This window comes from Macaca thibetana, chromosome 5, assembly GCF_024542745.1.
Source record: "Macaca thibetana thibetana isolate TM-01 chromosome 5, ASM2454274v1, whole genome shotgun sequence".
Lineage (NCBI taxonomy): Eukaryota > Metazoa > Chordata > Mammalia > Primates > Cercopithecidae > Macaca > Macaca thibetana.
The window spans coordinates 159915832-159935958 of record NC_065582.1 but is presented as its reverse complement, the minus strand read 5'-3'; the positions used below and the strand labels follow the sequence as shown (position 1 = coordinate 159935958).

Genomic DNA, 20127 nt, shown 5'->3' with positions numbered 1-20127 from the left:
TCTGAATTCTAGCAAAAGAATTTAAAAGCTTAGTTCACTCACTAGCACCATTATAGTAGGATATAGTTAATGTTTTTCTGTTACTTTTAGTACAAGATTCGGGTCTTCCTGAACCATAGAAATAAGAGAAAAATCCTCCAGAATCAAGTTTTGAATTACATCGATTGGCTTAGGAAAGCACATTTTCTCCCTCATCTGTTTTCTTTTTTGGAATGCAGGGATATCTTGGCTAGTAATTCTCTACTGGTTTTATGATTGTTAATATATTAAAAACCAAAATAAACTTTATTATTTTATATATATATAAATGTTTGTATTTTTTTCAAACCTAGCCTTATTTTATTCCTTTTCGGTTTCTAGGCAGAAAAAATTAAAAAGAAGAGAAGCACAGTCTTTGGGACTCTGCACGTTGCACACAGCTCCTCCCTAGATGAGGTAGACCACAAAATTCTGGAAGCAAAGTAAGAATGTTATTTTAGTTTTTATTTGCTTTATTGTTATTGTGTTGAAATGAGTAATTTATAAACAATTTACATTTATCATTTAATTATATAATTACATAAATTACATTAGTTTTAAAAGTGAGTTATTTCTTCTTGAAATTAGTTAATTGCCACGGTCTGTTCATGTATTGCCTTCTTTCAGTGCCATATTAAAGATCTTTTGATGCAGTAAGTAATTTCTTTATTGGCTTTTCCAGGAAAGCTCTCTCTGAGTTGACAACTTGTTTACGAGAACGACTTTTTCGCTGGCAACAAATTGAGAAGATCTGTGGCTTTCAGATAGCCCATAACTCAGGACTCCCCAGCCTGACCTCTTCCCTTTATTCTGATCACAGCTGGGTGGTGATGCCCAGAGTCTCCATTCCACCCTATCCAATTGCTGGAGGAGTTGATGACTTAGATGAAGACACACCCCCAATAGTGTCACAATTTCCTGGTAAGTGGTGAGTTCAACAAAAAGTGTTGATATAGGTTTTATAGTAATTTTCCCCTGTGTCCTTTTAGGAATCATGTACTTTGAAATCTATGAGAAAAAATTTGGGTTATCCTTCATTTTCTCTTTCTTTTTGTTAGTAATTTAAATATTTACTATTTGAGAAAACCATGTGAAACGCATATATAAATACTTTTTGTATATTTATATTATATATTTATACACACTTTAATCTGAGTGCTTTATAAATTTGATTATTAAATGTTTATTTGAGCAACTGTTTCATATAACATTATATTAAGTGTTGAATATAAGACTTTTTTTTTTTAAAAACGATGCTTGTAATTAAATCGAAATGAGGAGTCACATAAAAACATAATTGACGGTAAAGATAGCACATGATAAATTCCAAATCAGTATGGGAATGAAGTGCTGAGCTTTTGGGGAAAATATCCTTTCAAATGGCCGCTTAATGTATAGTAGAAATAAAAATTAGGGGAATCTTGGAAACAGGGATTTGAATCCTAGCTCTGCCACTAACTCACTCTAGGTATGTACTTGTATTATTTTGCTGGTTTTACTTCTCTGGTTTGATGGCAGACAGTTAATGCAAGGAGAGTGAGGAGGCACTCAACTCTTAAAGGAGACAAGAAGAGTGGACAGATTGTAAATACAGCAAAACTAGAAGTGTGTGACTGCATTCATTTCGCTTGCTCCATACTGCGAGGTCGTGATGGTTGCAAAGTTATGTCTAGATCTGGGCCAGCTCTGCAGTTTGAATATTGTTAGTTTGTATTTGTTTATTTGAATTATATGCCCTTAAGCTTGCCAAATGCAACACTGATTCATAAGTATATGCTTTTGTTTGAAAACTGTAGCTTTTAAAAGTTGAATTTCCTCCTTAAAATCCATGTTTAATATCTGAATTGTGCCTGAAGGTGCATTCTCTAGATTGACTAGTTTTTTTCTTTGCTTTTTAAAAACACTTTTTGGGGTGGGGGCAGAGGTATTGGATATCCATATGTCTGTTAAAAGGAACAATTGTACTAAATGTGAATAATTATTCTAGTTGTAAGTGATTGTGTCATATAGGCAAATTTAAACTTTTAAATAAGAAAAAAGTACGAGAGTTGGTTATAAATTTAATGTTTTAGAAATGCTGTGATCAGGTCGTGCGCAGTGGCTCATGCCTGTAATCCCAGCACTTTTGGAGGCTGAGGAGTGCGGATCACTGGGTCAAGAGGTCAAGACCAGCTTGGCCAGCATGGTAAAACCCTGTTTCTACTAAAAATACAAAAATTAGCTGGGCGTGGTGGCGTGTGCCTGTAATCTCAGCTAGTCAGGAGGCTGACACAGGAGAATCGCTTGAACCTGGGAGGCAGAGGCTGCAGTGAACCAAGATTGTGCCACTGCACTCCATCCTGTGCGACAGAGCGAGACCCAGTCTCAAAAAGAAATGCGTGATCAAATTTATTATCTCTGAAAAATAACTCATGCCAAAGATTACAATTTGAGAGCTCTGCCTCCACCCAGTGGCACCACAGAGGTACTCCACTCTGCTAAGTTAGAAAAGCCTAATTTCTGGACCTGATAAATGGAAAACTCTCGGCAATGGAAGTCTAGGAAAGGACGAAGGCTATTCATTTCTATACCCTCCTGAGCAGTTAATTTTTTTTTTTTTTTTTTTTTACCATGGATTTGTGTAAATTTTACAAGTTTGAAATGATGACAAGGAAACATGCCTGTAGTGTGTTAAGAACACAGTAAAAGATTGTAACAATATACATAGAATAATATTGTCTATGTTTAATTATATGGAAATATCAATGGTTAACTCTGTGTAGATAGGGGAATGAGTGATTGTTGTTTTCCTATTACTTTTTAAAATATCTTTTCCTATTACTTTTTAAATATCTGCTAAGTGCTTTCCTTGGTGAGAATGTGATAACAATTTATTTAAACTTTCTTATAAAGTCGTCCACACACACTTAAAATGACTGAAAATAATATACCCACCTACCAAAAAGATAAACAGATTTCAACATTTTTCTTTATCTTTTTCTCTGAAATAAACTATTACAAATACCACATTGCCTCCCTTTCCCCACTGTTTTGAAGTTGTGACTTATGCTAAAGCCTGTTGTACTTTCATTACATACATATATATCCATAACATTATATACAATTGTTGCGTGTTTAGAAATGTGTATAAATGTTATCAAACTAGGTGTTATTTTACAACTTTTTTTGCTCAAAAGTTAACATTTCAAACATGTTTCATGTTTATGTATAGATGAATTAAAGTCACTGCTTAATGAGTTAACCATAACTTATATATTTAATTTTTGTATTTAAAAATCCATAGTTTGTCCGTTTTTCTACTGACATAGGTTCTTTCTACTTTCTTGACCCTTGCAAACAATGTGCAACAAGCATCTTTACCTGTATTTCCTTGTGCATAACTTTGAGAGTTTCTCTGTGTGGACACCTAGAAATGGACTCCTGGGTCATTGGGAAGGCACCTTTTACTAGTCATTGCCAAGTTGCTTTCAAAATGGTTTACACTGTTTTATAAGAGTGCCTGTGTGCCTGTATCCTCATCAGTGCTTGGAATAATCCGATTTTCTTGTTTTGTAACTCGAATGAGTATGAAATGATACCTCACAATTACTAAACTTTTTATTTCCTTGATGACTGTTGAGGTTGAGTGCCATTTCCTTTATTGGCATTTGTTGTTCAGATTTCTTCCTCTCTGAGTTGCTTGTTCTTGCTGTGGAGTCTGTACTGATGTGGAAGTGTTTTTTTTTTTTTTTTTTTCTGGTTATTTGAGGGTTGCAAATATCTTCCAGACTTTGGCTTTTTTAATGGCAAATTGTGAATCTAATTTGTGCTTTTTATGTCTTTTTCAGAAGATGATAGATTGTTGTTTGCACTCCTTAGAGTTTTTAAGTTTTTCTTTAATCCATTAGTCCTGTAATCCACCTAGAAGTTATTTTTGTTCATAGTGTGAAGTTGGAATCTAAATATATCTCTTGAGGTATGGGTAAACAGTTGTCTCAGCTTCATTCCTGTTCTATCCTTGCTGACTTATAATACCACTTCCCTCCGTAGATACATAAGTGCTCCCAGCTCTCCCATTTTGTTTCACTGGCCTCGTTCTGCTTTAGTTTCTAGGGTTTTGTGAAAAGTATTAATATTTGATAAGACCAAGTCTTCCTTTATTATTCAAATTCAGAATTTCTACTCTTAACTAATCTTCTGAATTTTAAGATCAGCTTATGAAATTCCATGAAAGGCTCCATTGGGTTTAAAAAATTTTTTTTTGAATTTGTGAATTTGTATGCAGTGAATTATTAATAAATTCCATTTATCGAGATCTTTTATATCTTTAAATAAAATTGATAATTTTTTTTCTCTGTGCAGGTCTTGCTTTTTGTTAAAAAAAGATTAATTTCTAGGTACCTTAATAAATTTTTGGTAGTTATATATATTACCTTTCTTATAAAACTGTATTTCAGATTGCTTGTTGCTGATGAGGAAATGCCATTGGATTTAGTATGCTGAATACAGAATACTAAATACAGAAACATATATTTAAGTATTTTATGGTAGTCTTGGCTTTTTCATGTTAATACTAGTAAGTTTTTCCTCTTTATTGACCAAGCTAAGACCGCCAGTAAAACATTGAATGAAAGTGGTGACTGCTGGTAATAGGGATTGCCGTTTCTGACTTTGAAGGGAATGCTGCCAGAATTTCACCAGGAAGTATTTTTTTTTTTTTATGTTTTTGGTAGATTACTTGTAAGTTAAGGAAAGTCATTTCTATTTCTGTTTTGCTAAGAATGTTTTTTTTTGTTAATCAGTGGATATTAAATTTTACCAAATTATTTTTCTGCATAATTTTAGGTGATCATTCATTTTTTATTCTGCTGAGTTTTTATCTGTTTAAGTAAATCCTTTAAATGTCAGTGAAACTATGTTTGTCACAATGTGCTATTTTTAGAATGAGTTGGATTTGGTTTGTTATTTAGGACTTTTGCATCTGTAATCACACATTGGATTAGCCAGTAATTTTTCTTCCTGACACTGTCTTGGATTTTGGTATCAAGATTATATTAACATCATAAAATAAATCAAAGAGTAGTCCCCCTCTGCCCATATATGTGGTTTTGCTTTTCATGGTTTCTAGTTACTTGTGGTCAACTGTGGTTTGAAAATGGTGAGTAGAATACAATAAGATATTTCGAGGTGGGGGTGTTTGGAAACCACATTTACTTAACTTTTATTACAGTATGTTATTATAATTGTTCTTTTTTATTATCAGTTATTGTTAATCTCTTGCTGTGCTTAATTTATAAACTAAACTCTATTATAGGTATGTATGCATAGTAAAAGCATAGTGTGTAGAGAGTTTGGGACTATCCATGGTTTCAGGCATCCACTGTGGTCTTAGAATGCATCTGCCAAGCATAAGGAGGAATACTATACTCCTTGTTCTTTCATTCCATTCTTTTCTGCTTTTAGAGAGAGGCAGCAATATAAAGTAGGGTTAAGATGTGGAATTCTGGAACAAGACTGCTTGGGTTTGATTCTTTACTTCACCTTGTAGTCATTGTATTACCTTTTACTCCGGGCACTGAGTGGGAGGCACTTTCCTGAGTTTCAGCTTCCTTTTCTGTAAAATGTAGCCTACCTTGTGGAGATATGTTAAAATTTAAATTAAGTAGTACCTGTAAGACACTTGGAACCAGCCCCTGGGCTACAATAATCAGTCAGTAAATTGTATGATTTTTATTCTATACTTTGAAATAGTATAAGGTATGGATTATTTGTTCTTTGAGGATTTTAAATACATTGCCTATGAATTGACCTTGATGTATATGTTTTGGCAAGGAACAGATTTTTAAACTGTAGTATTAATTTAATTTAATGATTAAAAGTGTAGATTTGTGAAGTTACATGTTTCTAGAATATTGTGTTTTATCTGAATTTTAAAATTTATTGGCTTTTAGTTGTTTATACTATTTTATATGATTTTAAAAATCTCAGTTACATTTAAAAATTTTTTTGTTCCTAATAATTATCTATATCTTCTTTCGTCTCCTTTGTCAGGCTGGCAGTTGTCTGTTTTATTTCACTTTTGTCAAAAGCCTGTTTGTTTTGTTAATATTATCTGTTTATTTCTGCTCTTTTATTTACTTTCTTGGAGTTTACTTTTTTACTTGTTTGTTTTAATATTTATACACCTCCCACAGGAATCTTGAGTCTTTGTTTTCTCTCATATTATCTTAAGGCTATGAATTTTCTCTCTAAGAACCACCTTAGCCACCTCCACAAGTTTTGACATATTAATTTGATTATGATCATCAAATATTAAAAGGTTTTTAATTACTAATTTGTCACTTCCTTGAAATATGAATTACCTAGAAGCATATGTTTTAATTTCCAGATATGCATGTATGTTTTGTTTTTTTGTTGTCTGTTGGTTTTTAAAAACATCTCTGCCTATTGATTTCTACTTGTGTGTGGTTAGAGAAAAGGTCAGTATGACTTTTTTTGTATTTCCTGATACTTGCTTTGTGACTTAGTATTTATTGGTCATATATTTTAATGGTTCTTTCTATATCGGGAAATTAGTTTTCTTTAATTGTTAGTTACAGGGTACTATACAGTCTGTTAAATCAGGTGTTATGATAAAAATCTTCTGTATACTTACACAGTTTTGTCTGTTGTTCTATCGGTTGCTCCCATGGTGGTCAGTTTCTCCTTACAATTCTGCCCATTTCTGTTTTATATAGTTTGTACTAAGTTATTTGGTGAATACAAGTTCAGGTATAATATCTTCTTTACAGATTAACTGTTCCTTTTATAGTTACGTGGACACTGCTTTATGGCTAATACTTTTTGCCTTTAAGTTTATACTACCTGATATTGAAATACCTATAATAGCTTTCTTTTGATTAATATTTGCCTAACGTATCTTTTTCACTTTCTTCTAAATTTTTCCATTATTAGACACTAGATATATCTCTACAAGAAATAGCAGTAACTGGTTTTATTTTGTATCCTATTTGAGAATATGTTGCTGGCTAAGGCAAATTTAATGCAAATATTATTTACTCTCCTTGCTGATCTGTTTGAATTTATCTCTGCAATCTTGTTTTGTGGTTTCTGTTTTACACACCTCTTCTTATCTTCTCTCATTCTCTTGGACAATTCAGCATCTTCAGAGGCTTTAATTTTAGCCACTGCTCTCCCATCTTAAATCATGTGTTAACGTTGTCTAGTATTTTGTTTTGTTTTGAAAGTCTCTCAAAACAGTCACTGTTTTTGTTGTTTCTTTCAGTCATAATTTACATATACTTATGTGTTTATTTCTCTGTTTATCATTGCATTTTGCTTGTTATTCATTTCTTTTTTTCTTTCTTAAAAATACGTTCTTCAGTAAAAAAAAAGCTACTTCAGTGAGCAATTGGGAATAATAAATTCTCTTAGTCTTTGCCTGAAAATATCTTTATTTTCAGTCTCACTTGAGAGTAATAATGTGTCTGGATATAAAATTCCAGATTAACAATTAGTTTTCAATAATTATTTCTCAGTTATTTTGAGGTTGTCATTGTTGCTGTTATGAAGTTTGTAGTCAGTCAGCTTGGTTCAGGTTCTTTTTAGTAGATAAGCTGCCATTTCTCCGATTGCTTGAAAAATGTTCTCATTGTCTTTGTTGTCATGTGGTTTCCCTGTAATATGATTGGGTGTGGATTTTAACCGGTTTTTTTGCTAATATTTGATGTGTTTCTTGAATCTGAAGGATGTGTCTTTTATCAGTTCTGGAAAAAAAGACATTAGCCATTATCTCTTTGAATATTATTTTTTCTTCTATTCATGCCTTCTGGAATATTAGTTATGTAGAAATATTAGGACTAGTATTAGTTTATTAGTTATATATTGCATCTTGTTGTCCACATTTCTTAACTTTTCTTTTTATAGTCTTTTTATCTATCTACACTGCATTTAGAGACATCTCCTCAGATCTGCCTTCTAGCTTACTGATTATTTCTTCAGTTCTAGTTTTGTTTTAGCTCATCCTCTGAATGTTTAACTCTAATTATTGTTTTTCATTTCTATTAGTTCTCTTTGATTTTTCATCAAATCTATGTTTTAATGCTTTCTTTTCTCATATTTTCTATTTATTGTTATATAGTTTCATGATGTAAAAAGAATCCCTAGTTTTTAGTTTTCATTTGATCATCCTCATATTTGGTATTCTTGGTCAATTGTTACAGCAGTTTCCTGTGTTTGCATAGCAGATTGCTTTCTCTCTCCTGTTTTATAATTTCTTACGTAGCTATTTTTAAGGAGATTGCCATTATTCCACCCTGGAGAAAACTGTGTAAGTAGTAAAGTGCCCCTCAAATGCCTTTCTTTGCTTCCTGCAGTAGTTTCAACTTGGATATCACCAAGTTGGGACCAGTTTTTTATGTTAACTCTTTGGAATACAGTTTCATAGACCCTTTTGGTAGTATGAACTTGCACTCCAATCTCATATGAGATATAGGCCCAGAGTATTGAGTTTTTCACAGAAGCCCTTTTAAAATCCCTGTATTTAGAGATCTTGAAATAAAAGAAATTTGCTTGCTCATTAGTTAGAATTTTACCCTTTCACAGAGGAGTGTACCCCTTCTAGGTCCAGGCCTTTATCCAGAACACTGACTCATTATTCCAATACCTAACATAGGCCCAAAGCCTAATCTTATGTCCCCAAATTAAACCCCAAACCCATAGATTAATGAGACTGATAACCTCCCATAACAGTTGTATCATATTAGCATTTACTTTTAGTTTTTGTTTTGGCCTCTGAGAGTTTTCTGTTCTCCTTACAAACTCAGCTATGTGTTTAAAGCAATTGTTATATTTTATCCATTATATAAGAATGTTTGAGGGTATTTGAACTGTGTTGTTGGGTATTGGGAGATAATTGTCAGGTTACCTTTGACTGCTATGTTGTTAGAACCAGAAGTATATACATTGCTTATTTTTGGTTCTTGTTAGTAGGGGAATGCCTTATTGAAAACAAAATTTTGTCCTCTTCAACTAAGAAACATCACAAAATATAGTTTATAAATACAGGGTCATATTAAACTGCTCTGCTTCTATAGGTAATTATCAATATTAGAATGAAAAGTTATCCCAGAAATAGATTCCTATACAGTGACCTTTAATGTGTCATTTACCTACTGTGATAAATCACAGACATGAATGAATGTTTATCTGCATTAGGAATGATTAATGGCCTGGAAGTATTATAAGAGATTCATATTTGCTTTATGTAAAAGATAACTTGTTACAAGGCCAAAGTGCACTGCTTTTTAATCTTCCATAAAGTTTGTGATGTTGCAAATGTTTTCAGCCCTACATAGACTTCTTCAAGCAGCAACAAGGAGGAAGGACAACCCTCAACTCTTAAGTGTACATAACTCTTAACGGACAGATTTTTTAAGGCAAAAGAGATGGCAAAATATGTAAGAAGATATTTTTGGAAAAGATTGTCAAGTTGTAAACAACTTACAGATGTGACAAATTTACTGATTCTTATATTCTTTATTGCATTACTTAGAATTTTTCTTACATAAACGATTTCCTTTTTAAAACTTCCTTATGCAATATATATATATGTGTGTGTGTATATATATATGTGTGTGTGTGTGTGTATATATATATCTCTCTCTCTCTGTGGATAGTATTCATTTTTCCAAGCAGCAAATCCTGATTCCTCGCAGACCTGATTCCTCTCCCACCATACTTACAGTTATGACTGAATCTTGCTGGTTTTACTGTATATTCCAAGTAATGAGTGATTACTCAGATGACTGCAGTATATGTCGAGAATTGTAGAATTTAATTATCTATGTGACATTGGACACTTTTTTTTTTAGTATTTACAAGATATATTTTCTTCTTTGGCAGAGAGAAAACATCCGACTAAAGATTTACAGGAGCCCTATAGTTCTCTAATCTATGAATCCTTTAAATAAGTGAGAGAAAATTCTGTTTGCCAGCTAAATTACAAATATTTCCATATTTATTTGTGTTTGGAAAAAGCCTTTTAATTATACTTTATTTTACTTTTACTTTATTTTTCTTTGTTTCAATTCATCACGTTATTTCCATGGCTTTTTCTGTTTGTATCATTCGTTGATTTACTGAGCAGATACTTACTGAGCATCTACTTTTTACCCAGCACTATGATAGACTGGTGTTGTGATGCAAAGTTGAACATGATACACAGTGATTGCTTTTATGGAACTTAGAGTCTAGTGGAGCGGTGCATTGAGATAAATTATGCAATAGGGAAATATACTTTGGTATTGCTGAGCAGACACAAGGGAAAACACTGACCTCAAACTTGGAGGGATTGGGAACCTTCCTGGAGGAAATGCCACTTAAGCAAGACCTGAAATTGTAGGTCAAGGGAGAGTTGGGGAAAGGAGGCGTGGAGGTGAGAGAGAATGTGATACCTCTGAGGAGCTGGGAGAGATATACTGCTTCTAATATTCCTGTAACAGAATAGAGGGACACGAGCTCTAAAACGGAGGCTGGGTAAGGAGGGCAGTCTGGTCCGTGGTAAGGGGTTTCACTTTAAGAGTTTTAAGCAATACACTTTCATTTTCCTTTTCCATTTTAGAGTGAACTTGCAGGTGCAGTTTGGAGAATAAATTGGAGGGGGGAAATCAGGATTTTATAATACAATATGGGTACAGTAGTCCAATATAATCCATCAGCAGTGAGGGTGTAGGAGAGCAGACAGATTTGAAAGATATTAGAGAGGTAAAAACCCTGTGGTTAACTAGAGGTGGATTATGGTGGAGGAAGAAGAGTCAAGAATATCTGTGTTGACAATTCTGATGACTGAGTAGGTGGTGATGTTATTTACTGAGCTAAGGAACACAGAAGGAGGAGTGAGTTTGGGAAGGAAAATGTTGAATTCAGTTTGGGCATGTGTGGCACATTCATGTGTCCATTGGGCGGTTGGATATAAGGGTTCAGGAGAAAGATTAAACCTGGAGTTACAGATTTGGGCTTTTGTAGACCACAAATGATCATTGAAGTCACGAGAGTAGATGAACTTACTCCAGAAGATTAAGTGGAACGAGAATAGAACAAGGCTTAGAGTAGAACTTTGAAGAAGACCAGCAGTCAAGGGATGGGTGAAAGAGGAGATGAGAATATGCTCGGAGAAGACAAGCAAAGGGCACAGTAATAATCACTGTTAGATGCTGATCAGATGTCAAGGAAGGATTGAAGTACTAATTGAATTTAGCAGCCTTGAGGTAGATCATGATCTGGTTGAGAATGGTTTCAGTGAAATTGTGAATGTGTAAGTAAGCACTGTACAGTTTCTTTGGTGAATGAGTGAAGATGAAATAGTAGAGACAGTAACATAGACAATTCTTCATAAACAGGAACAGAGATATGTCAGCTGAAAATCAGTCTGGGGTAGAGGGGTTTTTTGTTGCTGTTATTGTCATTTGCTCATTCTTTACATTTGTCTTTTCAGAATTTGCTTTTAAATGCTGTGGGAGGGGGAAAGGCAGACAATGACAAGGCAAGAGAAAGAATAACCAGTAGAGTAAGGTCCTTGAGCATGGGTTGACAGTAGGATACATAAGTGGAGGGAACACACTATGAAATGGAAAGGTGGACCATGGTCAGAATCTAAATGTCTAATGTCTTTTTGTTGTTGTTTGTTTGTTTGTTTGTTTTGGTAGAGACAGGATCTCGCTATGTTGCCCAGGCTGGTTTCAAACTCCTGGCTTCAAGTGATTCTCCCTGCTTGGCCTTCCCAGGTGTTGAGATTACAGGTGTGAACCACCATGCCCAGTCTGACTTATATTCAAAGATAGCACAGTTCTGAATGATGGTGGGACAAGGCATGAGAGTGTGTGGTGGTGCAGAAGTGAAGGTCAGGGGAGAAGAGGTGAAACCTTGATTGGTCAGGGTGTTGGCTAGGTCTTACAAGTGAAGTTGCCCGCGTTGATGATGGGTTGTAAGGACCGGTAAGACAGAGACCGTCCAGGAAGTGACTAGTGAAATGGAGGTGGAAGATGCAGTCATGTCCCTTAATAGTGTTGGCTTCAGCACGAATGCATTTGTATAAAAGGATGCAGAAGTAAGGGTATGCAGACAGTACTAGGGAGCAAAGCCACCCACCTTTTGTCCTGATGCTATAGCATCTGAACCATGCAGGAGCGAACAGCTTCAGCTTGAGAAGGTTGTTATTAGGTGAACTATGTTCGTTCAGTTAAGAGTAAGAAATGGAATGCCCATTTAGTGAGGACATTGAAGATGTAGGGGAAGTTTGTTTACCCACCTGCATGAGTCTTGACTGAGACTGGTAGCGGAAACAGTTGGATCTAAGATTTCTGTTTAGTTCCACAGTAGTGGGTATTCAAGAAACAAGTTTTGGTCTGAGCTCTGCCTCACCAGCTGTGAGACTGTGCATACAGTAGTTAAGTGATTTCCTTGACTTAAAACTGATTGAGGTTCAAAGAGCTTGTGATATTTCAAGAGATATCCATTGGTAAAAGTCCACTTTACTTTATTCTGTTGTCCTGTCTTTGTGTTAACAGTCATAAAAATTTGTGATACAATACAGGTTTTTAAATTTAAAGATTTGTTGTCTTAGGTAAATTTTTAAGCCTTTTTGGTTAGTACATTTAGATTTTCTCTTAAAGCCTCATGTTTATGTTCACTTCTGTTTGTTTTTTAGACCTGTTTTTTTTGTTTGTTTCTATTCTTAACTTTCTGAGTGTAGGTGGTAGAGAATGGTAATAACTGTACAGTAACTTTCAATAAAGGGAGATGAAATAGTGACATATTAGTGACATCAGTTCTCTTGTGTGTATGTATTTGTGGTGACTGTAAAGGGGACCCTGGACTTCATGAGCATCTTTCTTTCTTGGTGTTTTTCAGGGACCATGGCTAAACCTCCAGGATCATTAGCCAGAAGCAGCAGCCTGTGCCGCTCGCGCCGCAGCATCGTGCCGTCCTCGCCTCAGCCTCAGCGAGCTCAGCTTGCTCCACACGCCCCCCACCCGTCACACCCCCGGCACCCTCACCACCCCCAGCTCACGCCGCACTCCTTGCCTTCCCCTGATCCAGATATCCTCTCAGTGTCAAGTTGCCCTGCGCTTTATCGAAATGAAGAGGAGGAAGAGGCCATTTACTTCTCTGCTGAAAAGCAATGGTATTGGCAGTGAATAATCTACAGGGCATGTTGGGGCTGGGTTATGGGTAAGGTGTGAGGAGGGGTCAGGAGGAGTGGTGCATTGTTTCCGTTTTCTGTTGCTGCATATCAAGGTACCATAGACTTTGCAGCCTCAGACATCACCCATGTTTTAGCTCTTAGTTCTGTACCTCAGAATTCCAAGCCTGGTGTGACTGGGGGTTTTGCTCAGGGCCTTAGAAGGGTAAAATCACGGTGTTGGCCAGGGTGCATTCTCATCTGGAGCTTGCAGTTCTCAAAGCTCATGTGATTGTGGTGAACTTCATTTCCTGTGGCTCCAGGACGGAGGTCCCCGTGTCTGTGCTTTCTGTCAGCCGCATGGCGGCTGCTCTCAGTTCCTGGAGGCTGTCCACTGTTCCTTGCCACAGGATCTCCATCTTCAAAGCCAGCAACAGAGAATTTCCCTGATGTAGATTCCTCCTTTGCTTTGAGTCTCCAACTTCTGTCTCTCTGATCTCTAGACTAAAATTTCAAAGGCTCACCTGGATAATAATCTCCCTATATTAAGATCAACTAGTTTGGAGCCTTAATTTTGTCTTCAGAATCCCTTTACAGCCGCATCTATATTTATGTTTGATTGGAAAACTTGAAGAAGGTGGGTGTACACCAGAGGCTGGGAATTTGGGAGCCACCTTAGAATTCTGCCTGCCACAGACATGTAGGTAGATATTTTGAGATGTAACTGCTTAGAGGTCACTGGACACAGTTGACTCAGATCTCAGAGCATAAATTTGTCATGAGAACAATTTTATGTGTAAAATAGAAAAGCATGAGCTTAAATATACTTGAACACAAAGAAATATCAAATATGACTGACTTAAAAATATTTATTGTCACTTAATGATGTATTCTGTTATGTGCTGGTGCTTGCTAACACATAAGCAGTATCATATGCCAAAGGTTTAAGAAAATGTCAGGAACTTAAAGGAGAAAAGTAAATTAATAACAAAATGGGCGTAGCAGCAGTGTATTTCAGTCCAACTTAATGACATCAATGCTCCATGAAACTGTTAATTTGAGGATCTCTGTTCTTGAACTGCATTCCTCTTTAAAAGCAGTATGGTATTGAGTGTTAGTTTCAGGCATTGACACTTAGTAGCTATGTGGCCCCAAAGGCTTTACCCTCTTCTTTGACAAGTGAAAGGGAGTGGTCTACACTCTTCATCGTGTGACTCTAGGCAACATTATCGTCAAATAATAATTTTTCATTCCTAACTATCTAGTAGTAAAAGAAATGTTACGATTTGCAAGTGATCAGTGCAGCATATTCCTAAGGAGATAATGCAGGTTTTGTACCCTCATTGCAGTTGGAGAATCTGATGCAGCTTTACTTGGTTAACACTTTATGACTAGCTTTTCGTCTGTCTTTGCAGTATGAACGTAGTCACCAGCAAGATGACTTACTGACAGAACTGATCTTGTGTGGTTTCTGGAAATCAGAAGGAAAACTCGAGAGCTGCACTGTCTCATCAAACTTTCTGCATTGATGAAGCGTTCAGTTCTCATTTCAACAGCAATGTCAAAATTTCATAGCTAGCTCTCATAAATAAGAGAAGAATTTGAATTTGGAAAACTTTTCTTCCTTTTCATTTTCAGTCTCTCCTCTATTGAACCACCAGAATTCTTACAAAATAATAATGTTAAATATTTACTGATTTTTTAATGTTCTATGCCTTATGCACATATATGCTCATTTAAACCTCACTTCAAGTTTTCTTATACAAGTATAGTGTGAATTCAACTCCATGTCACTCTGGGGAAAAAAGAAATAGAAAAAATGGCATAAGTGGTACACATAGTTAAGTTCAACATTTCAAAGAATATGTACTCTGCAAGAAAATAAAATTTGAAGTTGTATTAAATCTTATTATCCAAGTCAGATTAGTTATGCAGAAGCAGCAACACTTTGGATTCTTGTCATTACAGAATTCAAATGTTAGAACTAGAAGGTAACATTAGTGATTAATCAAATTTTCCTACTTTAACAGATAGGAAAATTGAGACCTCAAGAAACCAAGTGATTTGCTGAGGCTTTTACAACTGATTAATGGTAGGACCAGCTTAGGAACCCAAGTCTCCTGACTTAAATCAGTATTCTTTTCACACATTGTTCAGAGTTTAGAGGCTAGTTTTTAAAATATTTTTAGCCTAGCTTAGAATTTCACACACAAAGCAGCCAAGCCACATAACAGAAAAGAAAATAAATTCGTAAAATTGTAACTAAATCAGCTTCTGCTCTTTGGAAGCTGAACAGCTCCAGGGAACATGATATATTCTGCTCAATTAATTGACAGCCATTCCAAAAAAAAGCTTTGCAGAAATGCCTCTACCAATGATTGATTTCTGAGTCTGATCATTTCCTCATACCTGAACTGCTGCTTACTTTCTGTTAGCACTACCCATTATCGAATTGTAAAAGCATTTGAGAATGATGCAGCCCACGCAGGTGTATTATATGAAACCATTAGTGAGGTCTTTAGGGGGTTTTGTACCTTTTGAGAGCTTATAGTGTAGTAAAGACAATCTTCATAGACATGTGTGAGTGAAGTACATAGAAATGACTAAGCAATCTTAGTCTGTATCTAAAATGTGGTATTAACATAGAATATTCATCAAAAGTGAGTGCCAGACCTCCAGTAAATGTGTACATCAATAACATGAAAATGATAGTACTCATAGGCCATCTAAGGTAAGAGATCATTCAGTTTATTCATTTCCTAAATACGAATTTAGTCCTTGCTATCAGAGGTGCCTTTGCCAATAGCATGAGCTGCCAAGACAAGTGAGACAAGGCCCTAGCCTGGTTCCAGCTGCTGGGTTATAATCATGTGTTCTCTTGCCTTTCTGTTCTGTCTTCAGCTCTGTTCCCTTCTCACACCGTATTTCTTTTGCCACTTTTTACCTTGACTCTCCCTTTCATTTCTTAATCATTTCCTTTCATGGAGTGAACAGTATTCACCTTGGGCTCCGTACATGCAAAAGTGAATGAGACTAAGTAGTAAAGCTCTCAAAAAAGAAAAAAAAAAAAGTGAGTGAGATGTGATCCCTGTTCTTTAATATCTCATTCTGTTCATTGATTCATTCACCCACCCTTCCATTCATTTGTCCAACACATATTTATGAAGTACCCACCGTGAGCTTGCCATTCTTCTAGTGCAGAGAAGTTAATAAGGCTCCTTGTCCTTATTTATTTCCTTTTATCTGGGGATACTGCCTATAGACAAGTTAATATAAAATATCATTTTAGGTTTTGGTAAGTTTTGGGGTTGCAAACAAAGACAGGTAAAACAAAAGAGAATGCTGTTCCAGATAAGGTGGTTAGGGGAGGCAGGAGTAACCTGCATACCCTGGACAAGTAAGCCATGTGGAGATGGAGAGTAGATAACGCCAAGCAGAGGGAACAGCAAGTGCAGGGCCCTGAGGAGTCTTGAGGTTGGCATGTTACAGGAACACGAGGGAGTGTACAGTTGGAGATAGCCAGGGACCACATGTACAAGCCTGGCCGCTTTGACTAGGGCTTTGGATCTTACTCTGAGTATGAGAGAAAACACTGGGAAGTTTCAAGTAAGTGAATGATATATTTTGCTCGAGTTTTAAAAAAATCACTTCAATGGCTGTGTGGAGAAATAACTGGGAGGGAAGAGCGAGAATGAAAGCAGGGAGACCAGTTAGGAAGCCGTTGCAATCATTTAGGTGAGTTCCTGGCTGTTTCAGAGGAAGAATGGGAGCAGGGGGCGTAATAAGGAATGGTGGATTTGAGAGAGATTTGAAGGAATGGGTGATGGCATTTACTATATGTTGGTTGTGGGGTTACAAAATTTATATTTCCACTGTGGAGAAAAGGAGGAAAACATTGAAGAGTAAGAATGCTGTGAGAATTCAGTGAATGTCTGTTTTTTTTTTCTAAATAGCATCATATGTTTGCCCCCTCCTCCACTGCCATACTCTGATGCACCTCGATTCCCTGCCCCCTTTTAAATTTGGTAGAACTTATATTTTAGTATAATTCCTTTCATGTATATTCCTTCCTTCCTAACAAAGCTATAGCTCATCAAGTTAATGAAAAGGGAGAGGCAGTGACTAAAATTCATCTTTTAAAATAGTGTCAACTCCGATTTAGAAAGAAACATAGTATTGAAATAAAACATAAAAGTAGCTGAGATGATAGCTGAATCACCTGTAAAATTTAACATTTTAATTTATTTGACAGAAAGAAGGTATAACTTACATTGTCTGTAGTTTGTAAGATTTCATTATTATGGTTTATGTTAAAAATCCAACATTGAGTTTTGAGAAGCCATATTATTTAAAGAAGTAATGTTCTCATTTTGCTAAAATGTATATAGAATCGTATCATTTCCCTCTTTTAAATTTCAATAAGCAACGAAAGTTGTTTTAGTTAGAATGTCTGCTAGTACTCTTAAGAACATACTGATTTAAAATTTGTACCTTTGTTTGTGTTTCATTCAGGGAAGTGCCAGACACAGCTTCAGAATGTGACTCCTTAAATTCTTCCATTGGAAGGAAACAGTCTCCTCCTTTAAGCCTCGAGATATACCAAACATTATCTCCTCGAAAGATATCAAGAGATGAGGTGTCCCTAGAGGACTCCTCCCGAGGGGATTCGCCTGTAACTGCGGATGTGTCTTGGGGTTCTCCCGACTGTGTAGGTCTGACAGAAACTAAGAGTATGATCTTCAGTCCTGCAAGCAAAGTGTACAATGGAATTTTGGAGAAATCCTGTAGCATGAACCAGCTTTCCAGTGGCATCCCTGTGCCTAAACCTCGCCACACATCGTGTTCCTCAGCTGGCAATGACAGTAAACCAGTTCAGGAAGCCCCAAGTGTTGCCAGAATAAGCAGCATCCCACATGACCTTTGTCATAATGGAGAGAAAAGCAAAAAGTCATCAAAAATCAAAAGCCTTTTTAAGAAGAAATCTAAGTGAACTGGCTGACTTGATGGAATCCCATTCAAATGGCATCTGTAAACTATTATTCCCCGCCCTCCACTCCCCACTTTTTTTTGGGTTTCTTTTAATTTTAGGAATGTAACTCCATCGGGGCTTTCCAGGCCAGATGCCAGAGTGGAACATCCAGGAGGGCGACTGTCTACTGTCTGCTTATTTAAGTGACTATATATAATCAATTCATCAAGCCAGTTATTACCGAAAAATCATTGAAATGAGACAGTTTACAGTCATTTCTGCCTATTTATTTCTGCTTTGTTATTAGTGATGTATATACAACATTTTGTTGAAAGCCACTATGGACTTACAAGCTTTAATGGACTCGTAAGCCAGCATGGGCTTGCAAAAATTTCTTGTTTACCAGAGCATCTTCTTATCTTTCCACAGAGCTATTTACATCCTGGACTAAATAACTTATAAGAAGTAAAACTAATTGCACTACTGTTTTCCAGACTGGAAAAAAAAAAAAAAATCTCTGCGAGTGAAACTGTGTAGAGTTTATAAAATGACTATGGATAGGGGACTGTTTTCACTTTTAGATCAAAATGGGTTTTTAAGTAGAACCTAGGGTTTCTAATTGACTTGATTTCTGGAAATGAAAACCCACGCTTTTACTATGGGAAGCTTCTTTAACTGCTTTTACTATTGTGAAGTTTCAAGTCCCGCTGTAAAGATCATGTTTTGTTTTCCCCAGGGCTTTCACTGTGATTTACTGCATTGCAGGCTGTATGATAAAATATACATAATTTAAAGAGAGAAGGCTCTTGATTCCTTATGCAAGTGGAAGAGTTGAAACTTGATTGAAGGACTTAAAACATTCATAACCTTAAGCCGAGGTGGGGGGATATGGGGATTCAGGCAATTGTTTACACACTTTGAATAACCGCAAAGGATTTATGGTTTGTGAAAAATGTGTACTGTGGAAAAGATAATAAATTGGAGACATTATTGTGTGGGATTGTCCTGATTTTTGTTGATAACACTCCACAAAAAACACTATGTTTTCTGGAGAGCTGTGTAAGCTGTCTTGTTGCTTAATTGCAATATAAGAAATAGTGATGTTTTGGATGTAAGTTGTCAACAAATTTCTATTTTATATTGTTTGTCCTATTTTTATGTAGTTTGAAATGTATAAATGTTCTAATATCAAGATTAACAAATATAAATTTATGGTGCATTTAGATTGTGTTGTATTAATTTATAAAGTATGGTGTTCATTAAACTGGTGGGTTGTGTAAGGGTAGCTTTTATTGTTAAAAAGACAGTAGAGAGTTAAGTTCCATATAGCAACAAAGTATGTTAACATCTAGGGAGTTGCGCTTATACCACTTTAAAAATATGCAATCATAAATGATTTGATTACTGCAATGCAGATGGATGTTTGGATGAACAACTGATACATTTTAGTTAGAATACTTTTTCAGCATTATGGCTAAAATGTATGTCTAACCCAGTGCTATTTAGGTGAAAATCCTAATTGATAAACAAGAGGTTTCTTTTGAGATTTGCTTCAAAGAAATGCTTTAGTAAGAATATGAACAATTTCCTGATGTCTCCTGTAAATTGTGATTGTTTATTCTCTTTATTACTATTGTTAAAAACTTGACTGGTGTTTGTGTTGGCTGATATTTATATACTTAATAGATTGAGTTCTGTAAGGGCAAAAACGGATTGAAATGAACATAGTGTTTTGCACTAATGATAAGGTAAGATAACCTGAGAGGTAGGGTTGAGGAACACAGGGTGGAAAGCTGTTGAGGAGGGGGAAAGCGCATAAAGAACAGAAAAGGGTTCTGGAGTGTTTACTCAGAGTGAAGGGAAAACCTTAACCTTCTTTTTCTTATAACCAGACAGGAGGCGTTCTTCCCTTTGAAAATTGCAAAAGGAATGAGAACCTTGCAGTTGGATGAATAGAAAAGGGAAAAGTTGCCAGAGCACG

General features: G+C 35.8%; 1 protein-coding gene across 2 annotated transcripts in view; it reads left to right on the top strand.

Annotated features, from left to right (window-relative positions):
- Positions 1 to 20127, top strand: part of STIM2 (stromal interaction molecule 2) — a 165303-nt gene extending 145176 nt beyond the window's left edge. For both annotated transcript variants that reach the window (XM_050790676.1, XM_050790675.1), the window contains 4 exons: positions 361 to 461; positions 701 to 939; positions 12907 to 13180; positions 17690 to 20127. In XM_050790676.1, the coding sequence (XP_050646633.1) occupies positions 361 to 461; positions 701 to 939; positions 12907 to 13180; positions 17690 to 18167 (1092 nt within the window). In that variant the 3' untranslated portion in view covers positions 18168 to 20127. The remainder of the gene's footprint in view (positions 1 to 360; positions 462 to 700; positions 940 to 12906; positions 13181 to 17689) is intronic.